We start from the raw sequence: 19156 nt of genomic DNA on the forward strand, positions 1-19156 counted from the left end.
TGGTCTAATAAACTATTTGTGTTTGTATTACTAACTTTATCTCTTTAGTGGATAATTTTTTTTTTTTGGTTTGCAGGGAGGTAAAGAGGAGCCACATGATGGAAGGAAAGTATGGATAATATTGACTCAGATGTATATTTGTATTTTATACGAATGATTAACATAAAGGAGGGTAAACTGGCTTAATAAACTATGATTATGGCTGAATGTAATAAAAAGACAACATAGATAGGAAACTATGTGACATGTATAGTAAGGACTTCATCAAAAGATGTATTTTCATTGGGATGTTGTTAGAGGGATGAACTCCTTTATGATATTTATTTTGCTGTTTAATATTGGCTTGGAGTATAGAAAACTGGTAAAGTACTTTTTAATGTAAATGGGTTAAGACACCCATAAAGTGTCTCAATTATTTAATTTATTAATTGTTGAGCAAAACAAAAATCAACGGATAAAAACATAGCGTCATTCACTATAATTCTTTTCTAACTTTTGTGACTTCATTATCTATCAAAATAAATATAAAAATTTATTGTTAATTTAAGACAAACATAAAAAAATATTGTGTGAGTAACTTATCAATGACATCAACAAGCCATGATCTTTTATCTGATACATGCCTTGATTATTCAAATTGCATCTCAATATCCAAATTGTCCTCCCCTTCACCATCAAATTGTAACATTGGTGTAGGTTCAAATGTAGTCATGGACAAATTCACTTGTAGGTTGATTATCAAATTAAAATTGAAATTCATGTGCAAAATTGGTCTTACTATAGTAGAAAGTAACATCTTCTTCAAACATCCTAGAAATTAATATAAGTCACTTAATAAATAAATATATATATATATATATGTATATATATATATATTGTCTATGCATTTGATATATAAGTACCAAAATGATATGTAAGTAAGACATCTTACTAGATTGAGATGTTGAAGGTATTGAATTAAATTCAGGTGCGTGTGGGAGTGGAGGCTTTCTATATAGGATGAGAATCCACGTGAGGTGTTACATATTAACTAGAAGAATACATATGAAAAAGAAGATATTTTTAAACATAATGCTAAATAGAAATGGAAGTATAAAAATATTGCAAGGTTGAGATGCAAATTGAGGTGTTATGCTATAGATTGTGGTGCAAATGGAAGTTGAGGTGTTATGCTAAACTATGATGCTCTTAAGAATAAACATGGAATCAATATTACTTAGGTGTTATCTTAAAGTATCATTTTCAAAATTAGTAAGGGACTAAATTTTTTTAATTCAACTTAATTGGAAAAGATGGATGAGGTGCAGATGGACATATTGTAGATGAATGTTAGATACTTTTATTTTGGAGAAGGGTTAGAACTTGGTTAAATGTGTTATTCAAGATCTCATGTTCTACTATTTTAGTCTTCCTAATGGATATTTTCTTTATCTTTAGGTATTCTTTTAATAATAACATTAATACAAGTCAAATCACAAATTCAATAAATCATAATTACCTAATATAAAACATTTATAAGTAATAAGGATGATCATTTAAACAAAAGTAATATACAAATTCTCAATTAAAAATAGGACCTTAATGATATATTCCTTTTTAAGTTTACAAATAAAGTTTTCAAATTTTGTTGTAAAAATAGTTAACATTCATTAAAAGTGACACCATTATCTTCACTCATGTCATATAAATCTTGTGGTTTTAGATGCACAAGAATGCTCCAATATTTATCTAACGCATCCACTAATAATAAATCATTTGAGCTTTTGTAGGTGGATATATTGTTTGCCATCATCATTATCACCAATGTATATCAAGCGTGTAAAGTTTACTAATGTAAATCTCATATCATTTGTCACAATCCCTCTATAAGTAGTTGTATTAATCCACATACATTTGAGCAAAGTAACAGAAAATCAACATTGTAGTTTATCTTAGTTATGTCTACCAATTTTCCGAAACAAGACACACTCCCAAATTGCATTTGATCGTCATTCATATATTTTGTGTTTTAAGTCATTCATCTCTTTCCACTGTATGCATTTAAAGTCATTAACATTGTAAGGCACCATAACGTATCATAACGTTTTGTAAAATTAATTGACCCATAGATAAGAACTTTAAAATCATTTGAGTATGGTCCATTCAGATAATTTCTTATATATAAAAAAGGAAAATATGATCAAAATAATTGCATATATTCAATATAATCAAAGCTTAACAATGGAAATTATGCATATATGACGATAAAATCATTATGTAAATTCTATATGAACCATTTTATCTATCATAGAGAATGACCGTATACAACTTCTTAACTGTCTTTGTATACTATCTCTAAATTTTCTAAATTAAATAAATAATAATTATATGGTTAGTGGTCAATTGTAGAATAATCATAATATTGTCAATTTTGACGCAATTAGTCAATACATGACAATGTGCTTGTAACTTTTCTTTTGCTTATAAAGAGAATTAAATAAAACATCAAACTAATTTTCCAACTGGTGGAAAAAAAGTGCTTACTCTGTATGAGATAATGTCTTGTTCATTATAAGATAGTGTCTTATTCATTATTAACACGTTATTCAATTAAACACAATCTTAATTTCATTTAATATATGTAGAACAAAAGGTTAAAGACTCTTCAACTATGTAACCTTCAACGGTTGACCCTTCTGGTTGTGTCTTGTTACGCACATATATAATACTTTAAAGCCTTGTTATGCACACAATATATAATACTTCAATTTTTCTAAGTATCTCAATAGGATACATCCATCCATAATGAACATGTTCTTCAAGTTTCGCGTCTTCCACCAAATGAACCATGACTGTAAAAAATGAAAGAGGAAATAACATCTTCATGTGACATAATGTGAGAACAACGTTGATCATTCATTAAAAATAATTTATCCTAAATCTTCTTAAGAGTTGTCAAGATTACATTTAGGACAAGACAACAGTACGTGTGTTCCACCCATATAAGGTTCTGAGACTATAAAAATCAGTAATGTTCCACGATATTGTTGCATGCATATTAAATACTTAATTGTTATATGAGTCAAAAGTTTTAAGTCAATTGTTCCACAACTCTTTTAATTCTTCTATTAATGGCACTAAATATACATCGGTATAATTTTCTGGTGCTTTTTATATTGGACAAACTTTAGCAGGAATTTTGTTTTGCTTTTTAGTAGTTCCATCAATAGTTTTGCTATTCTTTCTTCTCTTCTATTTAGATTCATTGATTTTTTTTTTTTACAAAATTCTCTATCTTTGTGTAACATGCAATCATTTGGGAAAGCATCAACTTTTGTGTAATGAATGTCAAACTTTTAATATTTTTTTACTTCATAAAATGAACATAAAATTTTAGCATGATCAAAGCATATGCTAACAACTTTAATATAATTGACATTGTCTTGTTAGTCATTCTACATAGACATTTGATGTGATACAATTTGAACAAGAAATAAAGTTTTAAATATTGTTACATCCTCCATACTTACTTTGTTGTCAATCATGCATAAACATTGAATCAATACGTATCTTGAATAAATTTACAATTATTATTTTATATCTAGGATAACAATAACGAATCATGGTTAAAAAACATTATAAAAAAATAAATATATTATAAAAAATAAATATAGAAAAAAATACATGTGTCTAAGTACTCCTATAATAATAAACTGAGTTTTCATTAAACTGAGTTTGACATGCAACGAAGCTAAAACTATAAATTTATGTTAAAATTAGGGAAACAACATTAAAAAGTAATAAAGTTAACATGATAGGATATGATATTTTTTTTTATTCTGAATATACTAGTAATTTTGATAATGGATTTTGTAGATTCTAAGTGTACTAATTCTTTAATAAGTTATGTGTCTTTATTCCTATATTTAAATATATTTGATAAAGATCATTGTGACAATATTAACAATTAGGAATTAATATAAGAGTGGTATTATAATTCATTTGCTATAATAACTAGATGTATTTAATATGCCATTAAGAATTTATACACTGTTACCACATCTTATTAAATCCATATACATGAGTGTGCATAAATATACATGGTATCTTCTTAAAAACATTATTGTTATTTTTAACATTTTATAAAACTAACGTCAAAATAAACATAAGTTAAACTTTATTTTTGTGAGTAAATTAAACTTGAAATAATGTTACGAATTTTGGTAGGTTTTGAGTTATTGAAAACATTGTTAGTTAAAAAAAATGGCAACTCAATCTTAACTTCGGTATTTAGCTTGAATAATATAAAAAATATTGTTTGATAAAAAATATTAGTATAACATTTTGAAGTAAAATAAATTTGGTAAATAATTTTTTGTCATTTATTATTGGTTTGAAGTAGCCTAACTTTGTTCCAAAAATTTAGTCCATTACTTTTCTAAAAACATTTATTTGTATATTGTTAAAAATATTTCAAACGTTTTTATTTCTACTAAAATATTTTAATTTTTATATTGTGAATTAAAAAATATTTTTTAAAAGGGATTTTCAATGTAAATAACATTACAACATTGATATATACTTTCAAGCAAAACATATTTTATAAAATTTTAACGCTAAATGTAGATTATTGTAATATTAATATAATTGAAAAATTAACTAATTTCTATAAAGTTTTCAAACATATTAACAGTATATTAACATAAATCATTTTATAGTATTATTTATATTCATCCACAATTAATAGTTATATATGTATCACATCTTTATGAATGCCAAATAGATTTTTTAATCATTAAATAGGAAGAAAAATATACTATGTACCTTAGTTATATTTTTTTAGTCATATTTTTTCCTAGAAAATTGACAATTTATATACAATTAATTTTAATAAATAAATATATACAATATATTAAACAGTTATTTGAAAGAACTAGAAATTAATGAAAACAATCAACCCTAATGAAAATATAATATTTAAACTATTTTTTATATTTGTATAAATTTGTATATTCATAGACTTTTTTTATTTAATAAAGAAATTAATGTTTGTATATTTACATGTGAAGAAAAAAGTTTATAATTATAGAAAAAAAACCTAATTAATTTTCAAATTTAATAAATCATTCTACAGAATAAAAAATCTATCAAATTAATAAATAATTGTGATTTTTAAGGAAGGATCCGTTGTTACTTATGGCCAAAACCTTCAATAGTTACATCTATTGAATATGCTTGAGGCGTATTTCGTATTTATATAAACTCGGTTCATTTGAAAGAAAAAAAAAATATTAAAAAGAAAGAAGCATATTATAAAAACACCAAAAATAAGCGCGCGAAGCCTACCCGCGCTTTGTTCTTATATTCCGTCTATCGCCATTCAATCCCACACTCTATCCATCCACTATGCAAGTAACCGCCGCGCTTCCACCTGTCCACGGCGGAGATGTCGCCGCCGATGGCAAGCGTGCCAAAAAGCGTGGCAGTTACAACTGTGGTCGCTGTGGCCTCCCAAAGAAAGGCCACAACTGCACCATCAAGACTCCTGTCTCGGCTTCTGTCACTCCTGCCCCTCCCGATTCCTCTCTCTCCGTGGTATCCATTCCTTCTTCTGCCTCTTCCGGCCTTCGAAATCTTCCCACGACCCTCCGTCGGGCGCTGTCTTTTGACGATCTTGATGAACGCGGTTCTGGATTCGATCGGTCCGAACTGGAAGAAAGAGCGGACGCGGATTTGTTTTCTGAAACCGATCCCGATCTGGATCTGGACGCCAATTTGTGCGGACTGCCGGGGAACCTCCTATGGGATGTGATGAAGAGGCTGCCGCCGGCAGGGCTGCTGTCCGCCGCGAGGGTGTGCCGTGGCTGGAGGGAGACCGCCAAGAGGATATGGAGAGCGGCTGAGGAGTTGAAACTTAGGGTTCCGATCAATGTTACAGTTGGGTTTGTTGCCTCGATGTTGCAGAAATGTCCTGGGATTGTGAGACTCTCCCTTAGGATGGAGAGGTAGGACTTTCATCTGCGATGTTGTTTTGATTGGCGAGTGGATATGATAAAAATTGTTCAGAGATTATTTTGGTACTTGGAAAAAGTAATAACCTAGATATATTTAAACATGGAAGCAAGTTTCTGTTGATCGAAGTCGATCTTTTTAAACTAACGTCTGAATAGAGAGATTAGTAACATGCCCTTGACTAGGGATAATGTGGACACATAAAATAAAGAGAATGGATGGATTGAATTTTGAAAATGGGATCCGGATGACAATCCCCAATTTATTAATATGCCTGATTTTTCTTTAATGAATATAACCCGTTTGTTGTTATGCTGCAGTGATTTTGATCTAACCTGTTTGTTGTTATGCTGCAGTGATTTTGATTCAACTATGTTGGCTTGCGTTGCCTTCTCGTGCCCTAATCTTGAGTATATGGAGATCTCCACGTTCGATTCTGCATCCATTCGAATCAATGGGTATCACTCGATCTTGTTTTCTTAGTTTTAAACATTTTTTTGTTTCCACGTAGAATAAGTTCTTCTGATCGTGAAATTTACACATGGTATGATCTTTATTTTATGCAAGTATATGGTGTGAAAGTTTGTTCTGATTCAATGTCTTTGTTTGCTGATCTGTTCAATCTCTTAACTGTCATTCTTTTTCATTCTAATGCTTATATGCTTCTAGACATTAACATATGCAAGTTTAACCAAATTATGCTGCCTTTTGCTCTCTAGCTTTATCTGATGTTCAATTATGAAAACACAGGGATGAACTAGGCCGGTTTGTTGCTGATAAAAAAGGCCTCAAAACCCTCAAGATGGAAGGTTGTTCTAACCTGGGGGGTTTTGTCCTCTGTTCGTATAGTCTTTCTACACTCTGGTTATCAGATTTGCACTCTCTCTCTAAGATGGTGATTATTGTCATTTCCTTTCATTTTTCTCCTGTTTTGTTTATGACACGATCACTAATTAAGTTTATGTGTTGCTGAGTTTGCATTCTGTGTGAATTCTAGTTGCTAACATGCCTGAAATTGTAGGTATTTAATTGTCCCCAATTGAGGGAGATTTCCTTGGAGTTTTCTTGCCAAGAAAATGATACTACAGATCTCACCACTATGATTGAAGGCTTGGGGAGAAGTTGCCCGAGATTGCAAAACATACATATAGCTTCAGAACGGCTTTCACATTCTGCTGTGCTTGCTCTTACAGCTGCTCTGTTGAGGTTTGTTATTTTTTTGATCTATATTTTGTTCAGTTGTAACATTGGCAATATGCCTTCATGTTGAAATTTCTCCCCTATAGATGATAGTTAGCAATCTAGAGTGCTTTTGAACTTTACATCTGTATTAGTCAGTGTTTACACTATCTGGTGGTGAATGAACCAAACATTTTACATGACCAAACAGGATCATTTCCAAATTTCTGCTGCACTCTAAAAATGATGTGCTTAAGAAAGGAAATGAAACAAATAACATGTCTACAATCTCACAAACCCACACGCATGCACACAGGACACTCACAAATTACTAGGCAACAATCAAGTTATAATTCTAATCCTGACTCTAATATGCATAACTGAATTCTGACGGGATGCAAGAATGACATTTTTATTTACTTCTATTTTTTAAGAGTTAATTATTGATTTAACGTACACTTGATTTGATGAGCTTACTGAAGTTTTGTTTCAATACAATGAAGGGGGCTGCGAATGCTTTCTCTTGTTCTTGGGTCTGAAATAACTGATGCATCTGTTGCTGCAATTTCCTCAAGCTATCCAAATCTTGAACTGCTTGATCTCAGTGGGTATGTATCCATTCTTACTGTAATCAAGTTCTATAGGAGTCTTTAAATGTAGTAAATCTATGGAAGTCAATACTGTACACAGATAATGGACAATTTAATACAACAATTTATTTCAAGAATGCATTTTTTCCTTAATTTCCTTTATCTCTTGGAAATTGTGTATAATGGAGAAAATTGTCACAGGTCTGGTGTTAGTGACAGTGGCATTAGTATGATTTGCAATGTGTTCCCTGATACTCTGACAAGACTCCTTCTTGCTCTTTGCCCCAACGTGACTTCAAGTATTTTTCTACTGCTTATTCAATTACCCCACAAAACTTTCATGCTAGCTTGAGTTTCTGCTTCCTAATCTGCTGTCGTGTGATTTAGGTGGTATTCAGTTTGCGACATTTCAGCTGCCGCTCCTTGAAATTATGGACTGTGGCATGACCATATGTGATCCTAATATGCAAAATCCAGCTGCAGACGAAGACAACTGCAAATTACAGAAGACGTCTGGCTCTAATGTACACCTTATAAACCAAAAACTAATAATCAAACACAGCCGTCTAAGGAAACTCAGTTTCTGGGGCTGCACAGGCTTAGACGTGAGTTTCATTAGACTAAAGATCTTTATGCTATATAGTCTTTCCAATTCTTCTAATCTTTGTATCTTCTTTTCAATGAATATGCAGGCCCTGTATTTAAACTGCCCACGACTTATTGATTTGAATCTGAATTCTTGTACAAATTTGCATCCAGGTAGTCATTCATGCTCTTGTTTTTCAGTAATTATCATGTGAAAATAAAATTCATCACATTAAGATTTCCTTTACAATAGTAATATTTGACTATTTTCGTTTAACTGTTTCAGGAAGACTTTTGCTCCAGTGTCCCACTTTGGAAAATGTGCATGCATCAGGTTGTCAGGATATGTTAATAGGCGCCATACAGAGTCAGGTAATTAAGTAATTCTTCAGATGATTTCTTCCATAATAGATTACTGTGTCTTAAGACGTGCATTTCATGAATTGATGTTGGATCTGAAGAACTAATGGTGCTAAAAAAGTGCAGTTTGACTAAGCATACAAAATACTTTGGACCTAATTGGATTGATATTCCATGCTTCTTCGGTTCTGATATTGAATATACTTAATTTGTATTCAGGTTCGTGATGCTTCTTTTGCTGCTATGGAAAACCATTCACCTTCTAAACGTCTACCTGATGGCTCCAAAAGGGTTCGGGTTCCACATTTACTAAGCGAGGAGGTAATGTGACATGTTCCACTGTACATATTGTCTTGGTTTGTGTGGAAAAGTTAAATGCATTGTGCATCAATAATACAAAGGATCACATGTTTCTCAAATGAATTGGTGTTTGTTTCAATCCCCCTTCAGAAAATATTTATTTATTTATTTAGAACTAGCATAGTCTTCTTAACTCGTGCTATGTTTTGCATTTTTACATGCAATGATGTTATTTATAAACTATTTTGTTTGTTTGCAGTCCCCTGAACCTGAAAAAAAACGGAGGAGGATCGAGAGACAGCATTGTAATGTGCTTCTGGGCTGATAATTGTATTCCCTTCAACTGATTCTCTAATGTATACATACATGTGCAATGCGGTATTATTTAAATTCTAGATGCATTATGCATCATTAGTTTTCAATTTTCATGTTAGCCTCTGAAGTTAGCACCTAGAACTGTCTTATCAGACAAATGTTCATGTTTATCAAATTGTTGTATGATATTTGCAAGATTGTCTCATTTTAATAAAATTAAAAACTATTTTTTAGGATGTTTTCCCAGTCATTCATTATGTACTATATGTGATGATAGCCTAGAAGTGTTAATATACACATGCTCGACTTCATCCTTTAGTCATAAATCCGGCTTTTTGCATTTTGTTACAGCTTTTTTTCCCCTAAAAGAATTATTTATTTTTTGAATAATGAGTTTAGTTTTGTATAATAATAATGTTTCGGTTTCTCATAAAATGAAACAAATCTTGGAAAAAATGAATTTTGTGATTGTAAATAACCTCCAGAAAAATAGTTAGATTATATTATATTGAAATCACATCCCCCCTCAATATCAATATAAATAATAATATAGAATTAATATTATGGCGGGGAATTTAATTATTATATGCTGTGATTTTATTTTTATTTTGAATAGCCTGTTCTCGAATTGGGTAAAAGAGAAGGCTTTGTGACTTTTGGAAACCCATTCTCAAATTTTAGGATGTAAATGTGAGATTCTGAACAAGTAGTTCCTATGAATGCTTGATTGAATTTTTACAGTCTTTGATTCACAAGGGAAGGTTGAGAATATTTTTCAAAAATTTATTGGAAGATGTTTTAAGAAATCTGAAGTTAAAAGCATGACATTCAAACAGTAAGCAAGCATTGACAAAAGAAATAAAAAAAAAAAAAGGATATATGATGTATTTCATTTTGATGCTAAAGGAAGCCAAACATGGGTAATGGGTTGAAATACTTTGACAACCAACCATCGATGGTGTGGATGATCCACTAGGTTCAAGTGCAACAGGTACACACCAATTAAGAAAAACAGGTACAATCCTTTTGACTTAACCAAAATAAATTTTAAAAATACAAACTTAAAATAAGTCTAAATTAATTTTCTATTGAAACTTGACAAAAAATAATTGTCCGTATGAACAAAACTGGCCCTCGTGTCCTTGCTTCCATGGAAAAGTTTAGTACTAGTGCTTAGCTGCTCAAAACATATGATAATGGCGAGCAGTTTCTGTTCATTATTTTCAGTCTCCACCGAATGCAGAGGAAAGGGAAAAAAATATAGCAGATTCATATAAAGTTAATTTCCTTCCATTAATAGTGAGGCAACAACTGTGGTTCACAGTAACACTGGTATTTCCTTGCAAAAGCAGACATTGCAAATAATTTTCAGGACAAATTCTCAAATAATCGATGACAATTTGCGTTTTGGTAACATATAGAAATTAGTATAAGCATATTTTCTGGCAAAGTAATTGTCAGAAGAATATATCATTGTCGTCTTAAAGAGTCATTAAGTTGGTGACAGTGACTCATTATCGTCTTAAAGAGTCATTAATTCAGTGACATTGACTCATTAGTATTACTACTGTTTAAGGTCAGAAGATCCTCTCACCCTACCCAAAAGTACCAAAAGATGTTAAATTGCATCAGGTATCTCGATACATATTTATAGGCACAGTGAAAATTAACATTCTTGTAAAAATAAATAAATTACTCCCTCGTTTATTTTATAAAACTTACATTTTTATAGTTTGTATTTATAATTTTTTTTTATTAATTTAAAATTTGAATTGAATTATTATAATTAAATCTTTTTTTGTTTGAAAGATCTAGAGATTTAGAATATCTTTAAAGCAGATGGCTTAATTCACTGTTTAAAAAAATAAATAACTTAAAAAAAAAAAGTAACTTAAAGAAAAAAACTGTATATCCTATGCTCTAAACTGATAAAAATAGTTTTAAAATTTTTCAGTGTTTTAGAGAGAAAAAAATTCCGAACCTTAATATTTATAACATGATATAGAGAAATGAACGATTATGTTTCAATCAACTGAACCAAAATAAAAGACCACTTATACGTAAAATATTAATTAATATAGAGTCTTCGTAATCAGGAAAGAAAAAAAAAATTGCTTTCATGAATGAGAAGAATTTTAGGAGAGGGGGTACGAAAATGGTGTCCTAATTCAAAAGGTAGAAAAAATCATTTTAAATTAAAGACAAATAATAATATTTTGTTACACATTTCTTCTTCAACCTATATGTTTTTATTTTTACCTTTTTAATTATTGGTTAGACATTCATAACATAACAATTTCCATATAAAAGTCTTGCCACCACATAAAATCTACAACAAAAATTAAAGACAAAAGAATTCATATGTAATTTTTAAATCCCTAAATTATTTTGTCCCCCAATATTAGTGGCAAAAAACAATTTTTGTCACTAATTTTTCTCTTTAATTCTTCAGTTTCTCTTTTTTTGCTTTAATTTTGAGTTATATTATTCATATACTATAAAATTTTAATAATATTATTTTTCTCTTGATCTAATTCTTCATACGTATATAATTTTTCTCTAATTCTTTATCTGTAATGTAAATTTCTCTTTATATTTATCCAACCAAGTACTGTTGAGTCATTACGTTAAGAAGATTGTCTTAGTAGTATTAATCATACAAAATACTCTTACAATAATTTATATAAAGAAACAAAAGTGAGATGTATAAATAGGTGATACTAAAAATGGCTTTGTCTAATTCTCTACTGATGATGAATAACTCATATATCTATATCTATATATATATATATAAATATATAAAAGAATAAGAAAGTAAACTTTTTTGAATATAGGCATGCATAAATGCTCTTTGTGCGTGCACATGATCTTGTCCCCCAATCCATGATGTTTAGGGAACATTTCAAGTACTAGCTACTCCATTCTAGACCTAAAACAAAAACTAACATCCATGCAATACATTTTAATATTATACAAAATAAAAAATTTGATTAATACAAGGAATCAATGATAGCGGAGAAGAAAAAAGGACAAATTGAAAAGTAGAAAATGAAAAATATATATAACTACAAGAGACAAGCAACTTATTAAACTTATTACGCAAGCACACAACAATTAAAGAAACAAGAAAGTCTTGGAACATAATTTAGAGCCATTAACGTTTCTGTTCATAATTTTCACTTAGACATCTCACTGCTTTGTTTGAAATATTATATAACAAACCATAATAATGATGCACAATTAATTAACTATATTTTAACACCCTGCTCTGTCCATCTGTGTCTGCTGCAGCTTAACTTTGCTTCAGTTACTAAGTCAACTGGGCACCACTAACGATGCTCGAACAGGTTATGAACTGGTGGTAACTACTGCTCTAGCTCCTGTTCTTGCATTTCTCCATGGCTCTTGGTGCTGAGACACAATAACCAACCATTTTCATTTCAGAATATGCATGTCTTTCTTTTAATCAAAACGGAACACTTATTTACTAATAAGTAGGGTTTCTTTTTTTTATATTAAAACTATACGTAAAACAAATTCAGATACTAACCCAGTCCAATAGCTTCCTTTCCTTTCATGATGCGTAGACGCTTGCATGATTCAACAAACATCCTGGTTGACACAATAAATAAATAAATTCATGTTATTTATGAATTATACAATAATTAATTACATAATAATTGAGAATTGGGAAGTAGTCTAAAGTTTACAAGATTTTCTGTTGTTTATCAATGGAAAAAAAATGACTTCCCATATTGCATATTTTAATATGAAGTTTGTGCACCAATCGGTGTAGCATAATAAGAGGATATGCTGATTCTGATGCACATGGATATACGATAAAAATATTTTAGATGATCACACATTATTTCCTTAAAACATGCATATTTTTTTACGCAATGTTTATTGGATAAGGACTTGTTTGAAATAACAATGCGATGTGCATATCAAGTTCCTATCTTCTTTTTGTGCCTTTATGTTCCCTCTTTTTTTATATTTTTTTTATTGAAACTATTAGACGGTCAAATTATTAGAAGCTAAATAATTTGGGTTGATGAAGTGGAAGATAACTTACTCCCATGGGACATCACCGACAAGCATCCAGTCGCCATCCCTGTCTTCATAGGTCGGGACACAGTCGGAGCTGTTCAAAAGATCCATCAACTTGCTCTCATTCATGAAATCCTTAAAGCCTTGGGATTCACAATTTCCTTCAATATATCAACAGCACACCAATAATTAATATCACCCAATAACATGCACGATTCAATTTTATATTCACATGCATGGATGCTTCACTTACTACAAAATTAAATTTAAGATCCATATCTTCTGTGTTCAATATAATAATAAAGAAAAAAAATATGCATCATAAATTATCATCAACAATAATATAACTGAATGATTATGTATAAGAACCTTCCTCTATAATAAATAGAGGCATGTTATTTCAGCTGGTTTAGGAAGAAAGAAACTATACATACATAGCTTTCTTACAAGCTATATAGATGATAAAATTAATGAGTGGTTAATTGATTAGTTACCAATGGTGAAGGAGCTAAACATTTTTCCTAAGGCATCTGAGAGCTCTGGGTAACTCTTGTACATCTTCAAGTCCACTTTCCGGAGATAAGGTGCTCCATCCATGCTCACCTTCACAAAGCTTGCATTAGGGCTGTTCTTCTCACTTTCCTCTACCATGCTCTTCTGTGCTGCAAACATGTTCTTCCGGAAAGACCTCACTGGTGGCCATCCCACCACTTGCTCCCTAAAATATTCATTCATATTCTCACAATCACTTCGTAATTGGAGGATTGGGATGAAATTATACAGATAATGAAACTGAAAATAAATTAATTAATTCAAATTCATCAGCTTCCTTGCTTATTAGCCATGAAATCCATAGCTTCGCAACGCCTCAAGACTTAAACTATGGCGAATTGTATGCTATTATGCAGTTCTCTATTCGTTTTGTTACATAAGCAAATAGATGAGCATCTATATAAATCGATTTGCTTAATTGTTTCATACATCACATGTTTAAACAGTCTGCAAAATAATATATGTATGAAAAAATATTATTGCTTTGTCACCTCACCTGTGTATGACTAGCTACCCAAACCATTTGAGGTGATGTAGATGTAGATCCAATTCCCTGTTCTCACTATCGAGTGAACTATTTAGTCACTGCGATTAATTTCTTCTTTATTTCTAATGATCTATCCATCCTTTTGACTTCCTTTTTCTAAATCTTATTCAGACACCTCAACATATCATTAATATAAGCACTGATATCCTTAAACTTATATGTTTTAACTCCATGGAAGATAATGAAAAAAATTAGAGATAGAAAATTAGCTAAAACAAGTCTCTCTTTTTTTTTTTCCAGTTTTTACACATGCATAAACAAGAAGGCGGTGACAAAATATAATATTTTAAAAAAAACACTAAAAAAGGTAGCTTCAAAATTAGTATTTTGAAGACTAAATTTGGTTACTTATTTGTTGTGTACCAGTATTAAAGTATTCTGAAGAAGTAGTACTTACTTAGCAGGAGGTTTGGCAGGATCAGGAATCAAAGTGTTGTCCTTAGGCGAAGTCTTTGGCATATTACGTGGATCTGGTGATGGAGCAGAAGCAGCTTCCTTGGGAGAGAGGTTAAGCATCAAATCAACAGTGGTTGTTTCAGTCTGAGTTTCAGAGAAGCCTCTCTTCCTCACTCCTTCTGATTCAGTTGGCGTGGCTCCATTTCCAGGCAGTCCAAGTCCGAGCCTGAGTTCAGTTTCCTCAAACACCATCTTCTCCTTCATAAGGCCAACTTCCATCAAGTTTCACTCTCCTTCTTTTCTTCCACTTTATCACTCTTTCTCTCTCTAAGCATTCAGGGATTTGGCTCTTTTGTGCAATAATAATAGTAGTGGGGTGAGATATAGGGGCAGGCACGTTGTTACGTTAACAGTTGTTGGAGGGAGCCCTTTAGTTTGGGTGAGGTGGGCATTAATAGAAGAACGGATGGGGTGGTTTGTCATTTTAACAAGTTCATGGAGCAATGGGCTTGTGCCACGTGGAGGAATGTGCGACCAAGACCTTTACAACCTTGTTGGGATAGGCAACGACAACGTCATGTTATCTTCCTATGATTGTTGAGTGGAAGAAGTGGAAGTGGATGCCCACTTCCTCTTGCTTATCTCCTTTTACATTTTACAATTTTCTTTTTCTTTATCTTTTTTATTATCACCACTCTAGGGTTTTCTCATTTCACCAAAACGGTAAATTTACTGTTTACTATCATTCAAGCTAGCTCATTGCTATCATGTATCTGTGTACTGTATACACAGCTTTATATATATATATATCATGTTAATGCAGATGTGGTATTTACTACCTATCAGTATCATGTATAACTTTTTCTTGGCTAAACTCTACTGCATGCACGCACTCACAGCTCACAAATTAATAAAGACATGTGAGTTAGCAACTGTAAATGTTTTTTCTTCTTTCAGGAAAACAAAAATAGAAGGGACTTTATGTTTCTTTCGTGTTGCTGACAAATGTTCAGGATTAAATGTACATTGCATTATGGTATTCTTCATCCAGCAGAGTCTTGCAGGGTGTGAACTTAGTTATTCATCTTTGGATTTAGCATCACTTCGTTGTCGGTCTGCGATCCGTGACATAACTTTGGGACCAGTTGATAACAAGATTGTAAACTCAGACTTCATTTCTGAACTAGATTTCTAATTTCACAAAATGACTTTCTACATATGTGAAATCAATTTAGAACTACATAATTGCAAGTATATATTTATGCATAGTTTTAGTTCGTTATTCTTCCACTAACAACTAACAGTAGCTATGCCTCACTACTAACAATAATCATTTTCTTTATACTATGCAGAATGGATTTCCTTAATATAGAATGCCATTGAGAGTGGCCAATAACCATGTAGACACCAAGTAAATATTAATGATCCCTGCTGAAGAGAATTTTGTTGTTGTGATTTGTTAGAAACTGTGGCACAGAAAGAAATCATGCTTTGTTGTGATAACAGCTTTTGGACAACTCACGTCATCGTAAAAAGGAAGGATTAGTGGCGTAATTTTAGAATGACGTACGTAGAATCTTTTTATTTTGGAGAAGTTAAAAAGTTTTATATTGGGACGTGCTTAGTGGTGAAGAGGGTTGAGCAACAGAAAATGTGGGATCAAAAGTAGATATATAAGAAGGACGTTACTGTTGTTGTTGTAGCGTGCATAGATGTACTGGGTTTGTGGTATATTGATATGTGAGGTGTTGCTTTAGAATTGCACGAGCACAAGTTGACCTTGCACATAGATGCTTCCTTTCAACATTGGGGCAAACAACACTGGATCGTGAGAACATAAACAACTTATTGTGTCGAAGATTTTTCTAGCCTAGGTAGTTTCTTACACCCGGTTTCACAAACAACAAATCTTGTTTGGCTATGACTTTCTTTGTGGGATGACTATACAATGCAAATTCAGAGACATATTCTCAAGGAAATTGATTTAGTAATTGCACAATCTTCCATTAACATCTTGGAAAAGAAAAAAATAAGTACTTTTGATCTGCATACTTCAGTGCTATGTATCAAGAACCTTATATCTTTTATCTCTAGTGCTGCAAGTCTGAGTTTTCTGTTCTCTCTTTCAAATGAATTAAATAAGTTCTTACATAAAAGCTCTTTTAAGGTTAATGAAATTATTGGGTAAAATAATATATAATAAATTGTAATTATTTTTATTCTTTAAATTGATAAATTTGAATATATATGTCATGAAAATAATTATTATAAAAGAATGGTAGTCCTAAAACCATCTAATAATTTCTTTAAGAACTCTCTTTTGTGTTAGTTTCCTAGAAAAAAAAAATGAACTATATATAGCTCCAAATCCTTTATTTCCCCATCCCATAGGCTATTGCATTTTGTACTACCATACTTTTCGGGATCCTCATAAAAAATAAAATTTCAAATTTACCCTTTTTAAAATAAATTATTAGTGAATTTTTGTTTTTTCATTTTCAGGTCAAAATTGTAGAATACAGTGACCTTCTATATTATAAATTCAATAATACTAAAAAGTAATATTTTAAAATATACAATTCAAAATATAAAATATATATTTTGAAATTCAAAATATAATTTTTATTTTAATTTTTTATTGATAAAAAATTAAATAAATATAGAACGGGGTGTTTCAATTTTAAATATTTTTTTTATTTTTTATTTCATAATATATATATTTAAAAATGTATATTCTAGAATATATTTGTGTATTGTGTATTTTAAAAGATATCTTTAGATTCAGAAAATACATTTTAAATTTCACATTTTAAAAAATATTTACAGATCTAGAAAATGCATTTTTTCAAGTAAAATTGTCTTTATTGGGGGTGCAGCTTGAAAAGTATGGGGGGTGCAGAATGAAATAACCCATCCCATATTTACTTGTACCAAAACTACAAACATTTATATGTTAGGAGATGTATATATATTCTAAACTCAGAAACTTAAGTGAATCCATGAGTGGACTTTTGTGCTTCATAACATGTTTAAGGATAATAATTGATCTAATTTTATTGGCTTAGTTGGATAATTTTGTCTTAGAGCAGGAGAATTTTGTAGAAGAGTTTTTGGGGTACCTTGTTAGAGTTTTAATAGGGTTTGGATGATGCAATAATGGGGTGGTCCTGGAGTAGAAGAGTAAAAGGAAAAGGTTGAAAATGGTTTGTGTGAAGGAAAATGAATAAAGTGTAGATGGTAATGAAGAGAATAACAATGAAGCATTGAAAGGTAGGAAAAATGGTGAAGCAAGGAGGTTATTTCCCTCTTCCCCTTTTGCTGTATCCCTCCTTATGAGGTAATGAGATGAGAGGGAAGGGTGGAGGAAGGTGGGACCCATGGGTAACAGAGGCATGTGGTAAGATTCATTGGGTAGAGGTGGATGAAGTGTGAGGGCCCACAAAAACGCCCATGTGACTTTGTTGGCCGTATGTACCCTTAAGGGTCAAACCCTATGCCATGTGCGCCGCTGCAGGGCACCCCACTTACCTCCCTTCAATCCCCACTCAATATCCTCTCTTCTCATTTCATTTTTTCATCATCAAACCCTAACATTCTATCTTAATCTCTTCTCTTTTCCACTCATTCAATTCACAATACTCCTTTTTCTCTATTATTTAGATATATTCTTTTGTTATTATGACCTAATGGTGAACTCCAACCATATGTTAAAGGTGCAACATATATCACAAAGGTTATTTGTTATAGGTTTTACATTACTGTTTAGATATCAGTGACGCCCTTGCTTCAACCGTAACAAGAACATGATTCCTACAAATGGGGCAAATATAAATCATACTTTTTGTGAAACCTTCCCTGCATTTCTCTCCCTCACATATAGTTTGAGTATATGTATGCCTTCAGCACTGAGCCTGGTTAATTGGAGAGGGAGGTGGAAAGACAGAAAATGTTTTATTGTGCCCTTTGGTGTGGATGAAAATAATTGCTCAATGATTATTAATGATTTTAGATATTGGTAGTTTATTCACAGGGCGGTGGTTTAGACATTATAAACACTAAAAAATAGAGGTGAGAGACTCTTGGATAAAGTCTCAGACTCTAAGATCTAACTATTGGTATCGTGGAGCAGAAAAACCAAAGAACAGAAAGTGATTAAAAAGTTAGATGTAGCAGATAGTTGTGGTGGCAGAGAGAGACCTCGTGAGCTTTCTAAGCTAAGAAACATATATAACAAGATCTGGTTATATAGAACTAAGTTGCTTTTGGAAACGTAAAAAAGTTTGGTTCCTTT

The 19156-nt window shown here is 31.4% G+C and overlaps 2 protein-coding genes across 2 annotated transcripts; one reads left to right on the top strand and one right to left on the bottom strand.

The window, feature by feature from the left end:
- The first annotated feature begins 5290 nt into the window (after nucleotides 1–5290).
- On the top strand, nucleotides 5291–9557 carry LOC137829777 (F-box/LRR-repeat protein 17). The gene is made up of 11 exons (XM_068636681.2): nucleotides 5291–5984; nucleotides 6348–6449; nucleotides 6742–6886; nucleotides 7013–7197; nucleotides 7674–7778; nucleotides 7962–8059; nucleotides 8148–8365; nucleotides 8453–8519; nucleotides 8632–8717; nucleotides 8925–9026; nucleotides 9265–9557. Exons 1-11 carry the CDS (start codon nucleotides 5386–5388, stop codon nucleotides 9328–9330), a joined length of 1773 nt encoding a protein of 590 aa, XP_068492782.2. The 5' UTR covers nucleotides 5291–5385; the 3' UTR covers nucleotides 9331–9557.
- A 2877-nt stretch (nucleotides 9558–12434) lies between these two features.
- Nucleotides 12435–15447, bottom strand: LOC137829778 (auxin-induced protein AUX28). The gene is made up of 5 exons (XM_068636682.2): nucleotides 14867–15447; nucleotides 13865–14088; nucleotides 13396–13531; nucleotides 12871–12932; nucleotides 12435–12731 (listed from the first exon to the last, which is right to left on the bottom strand). Exons 1-5 carry the CDS (start codon nucleotides 15142–15144, stop codon nucleotides 12694–12696), a joined length of 738 nt encoding a protein of 245 aa, XP_068492783.2. The 5' UTR covers nucleotides 15145–15447; the 3' UTR covers nucleotides 12435–12693.
- Nucleotides 15448–19156: the final 3709 nt, after the last annotated feature.

The sequence above is a fragment of the Phaseolus vulgaris genome, chromosome 7 (assembly GCF_051622355.1).
Source record: "Phaseolus vulgaris cultivar YP4 chromosome 7, ASM5162235v1, whole genome shotgun sequence".
NCBI classification, from domain to species: domain Eukaryota; kingdom Viridiplantae; phylum Streptophyta; class Magnoliopsida; order Fabales; family Fabaceae; genus Phaseolus; species Phaseolus vulgaris.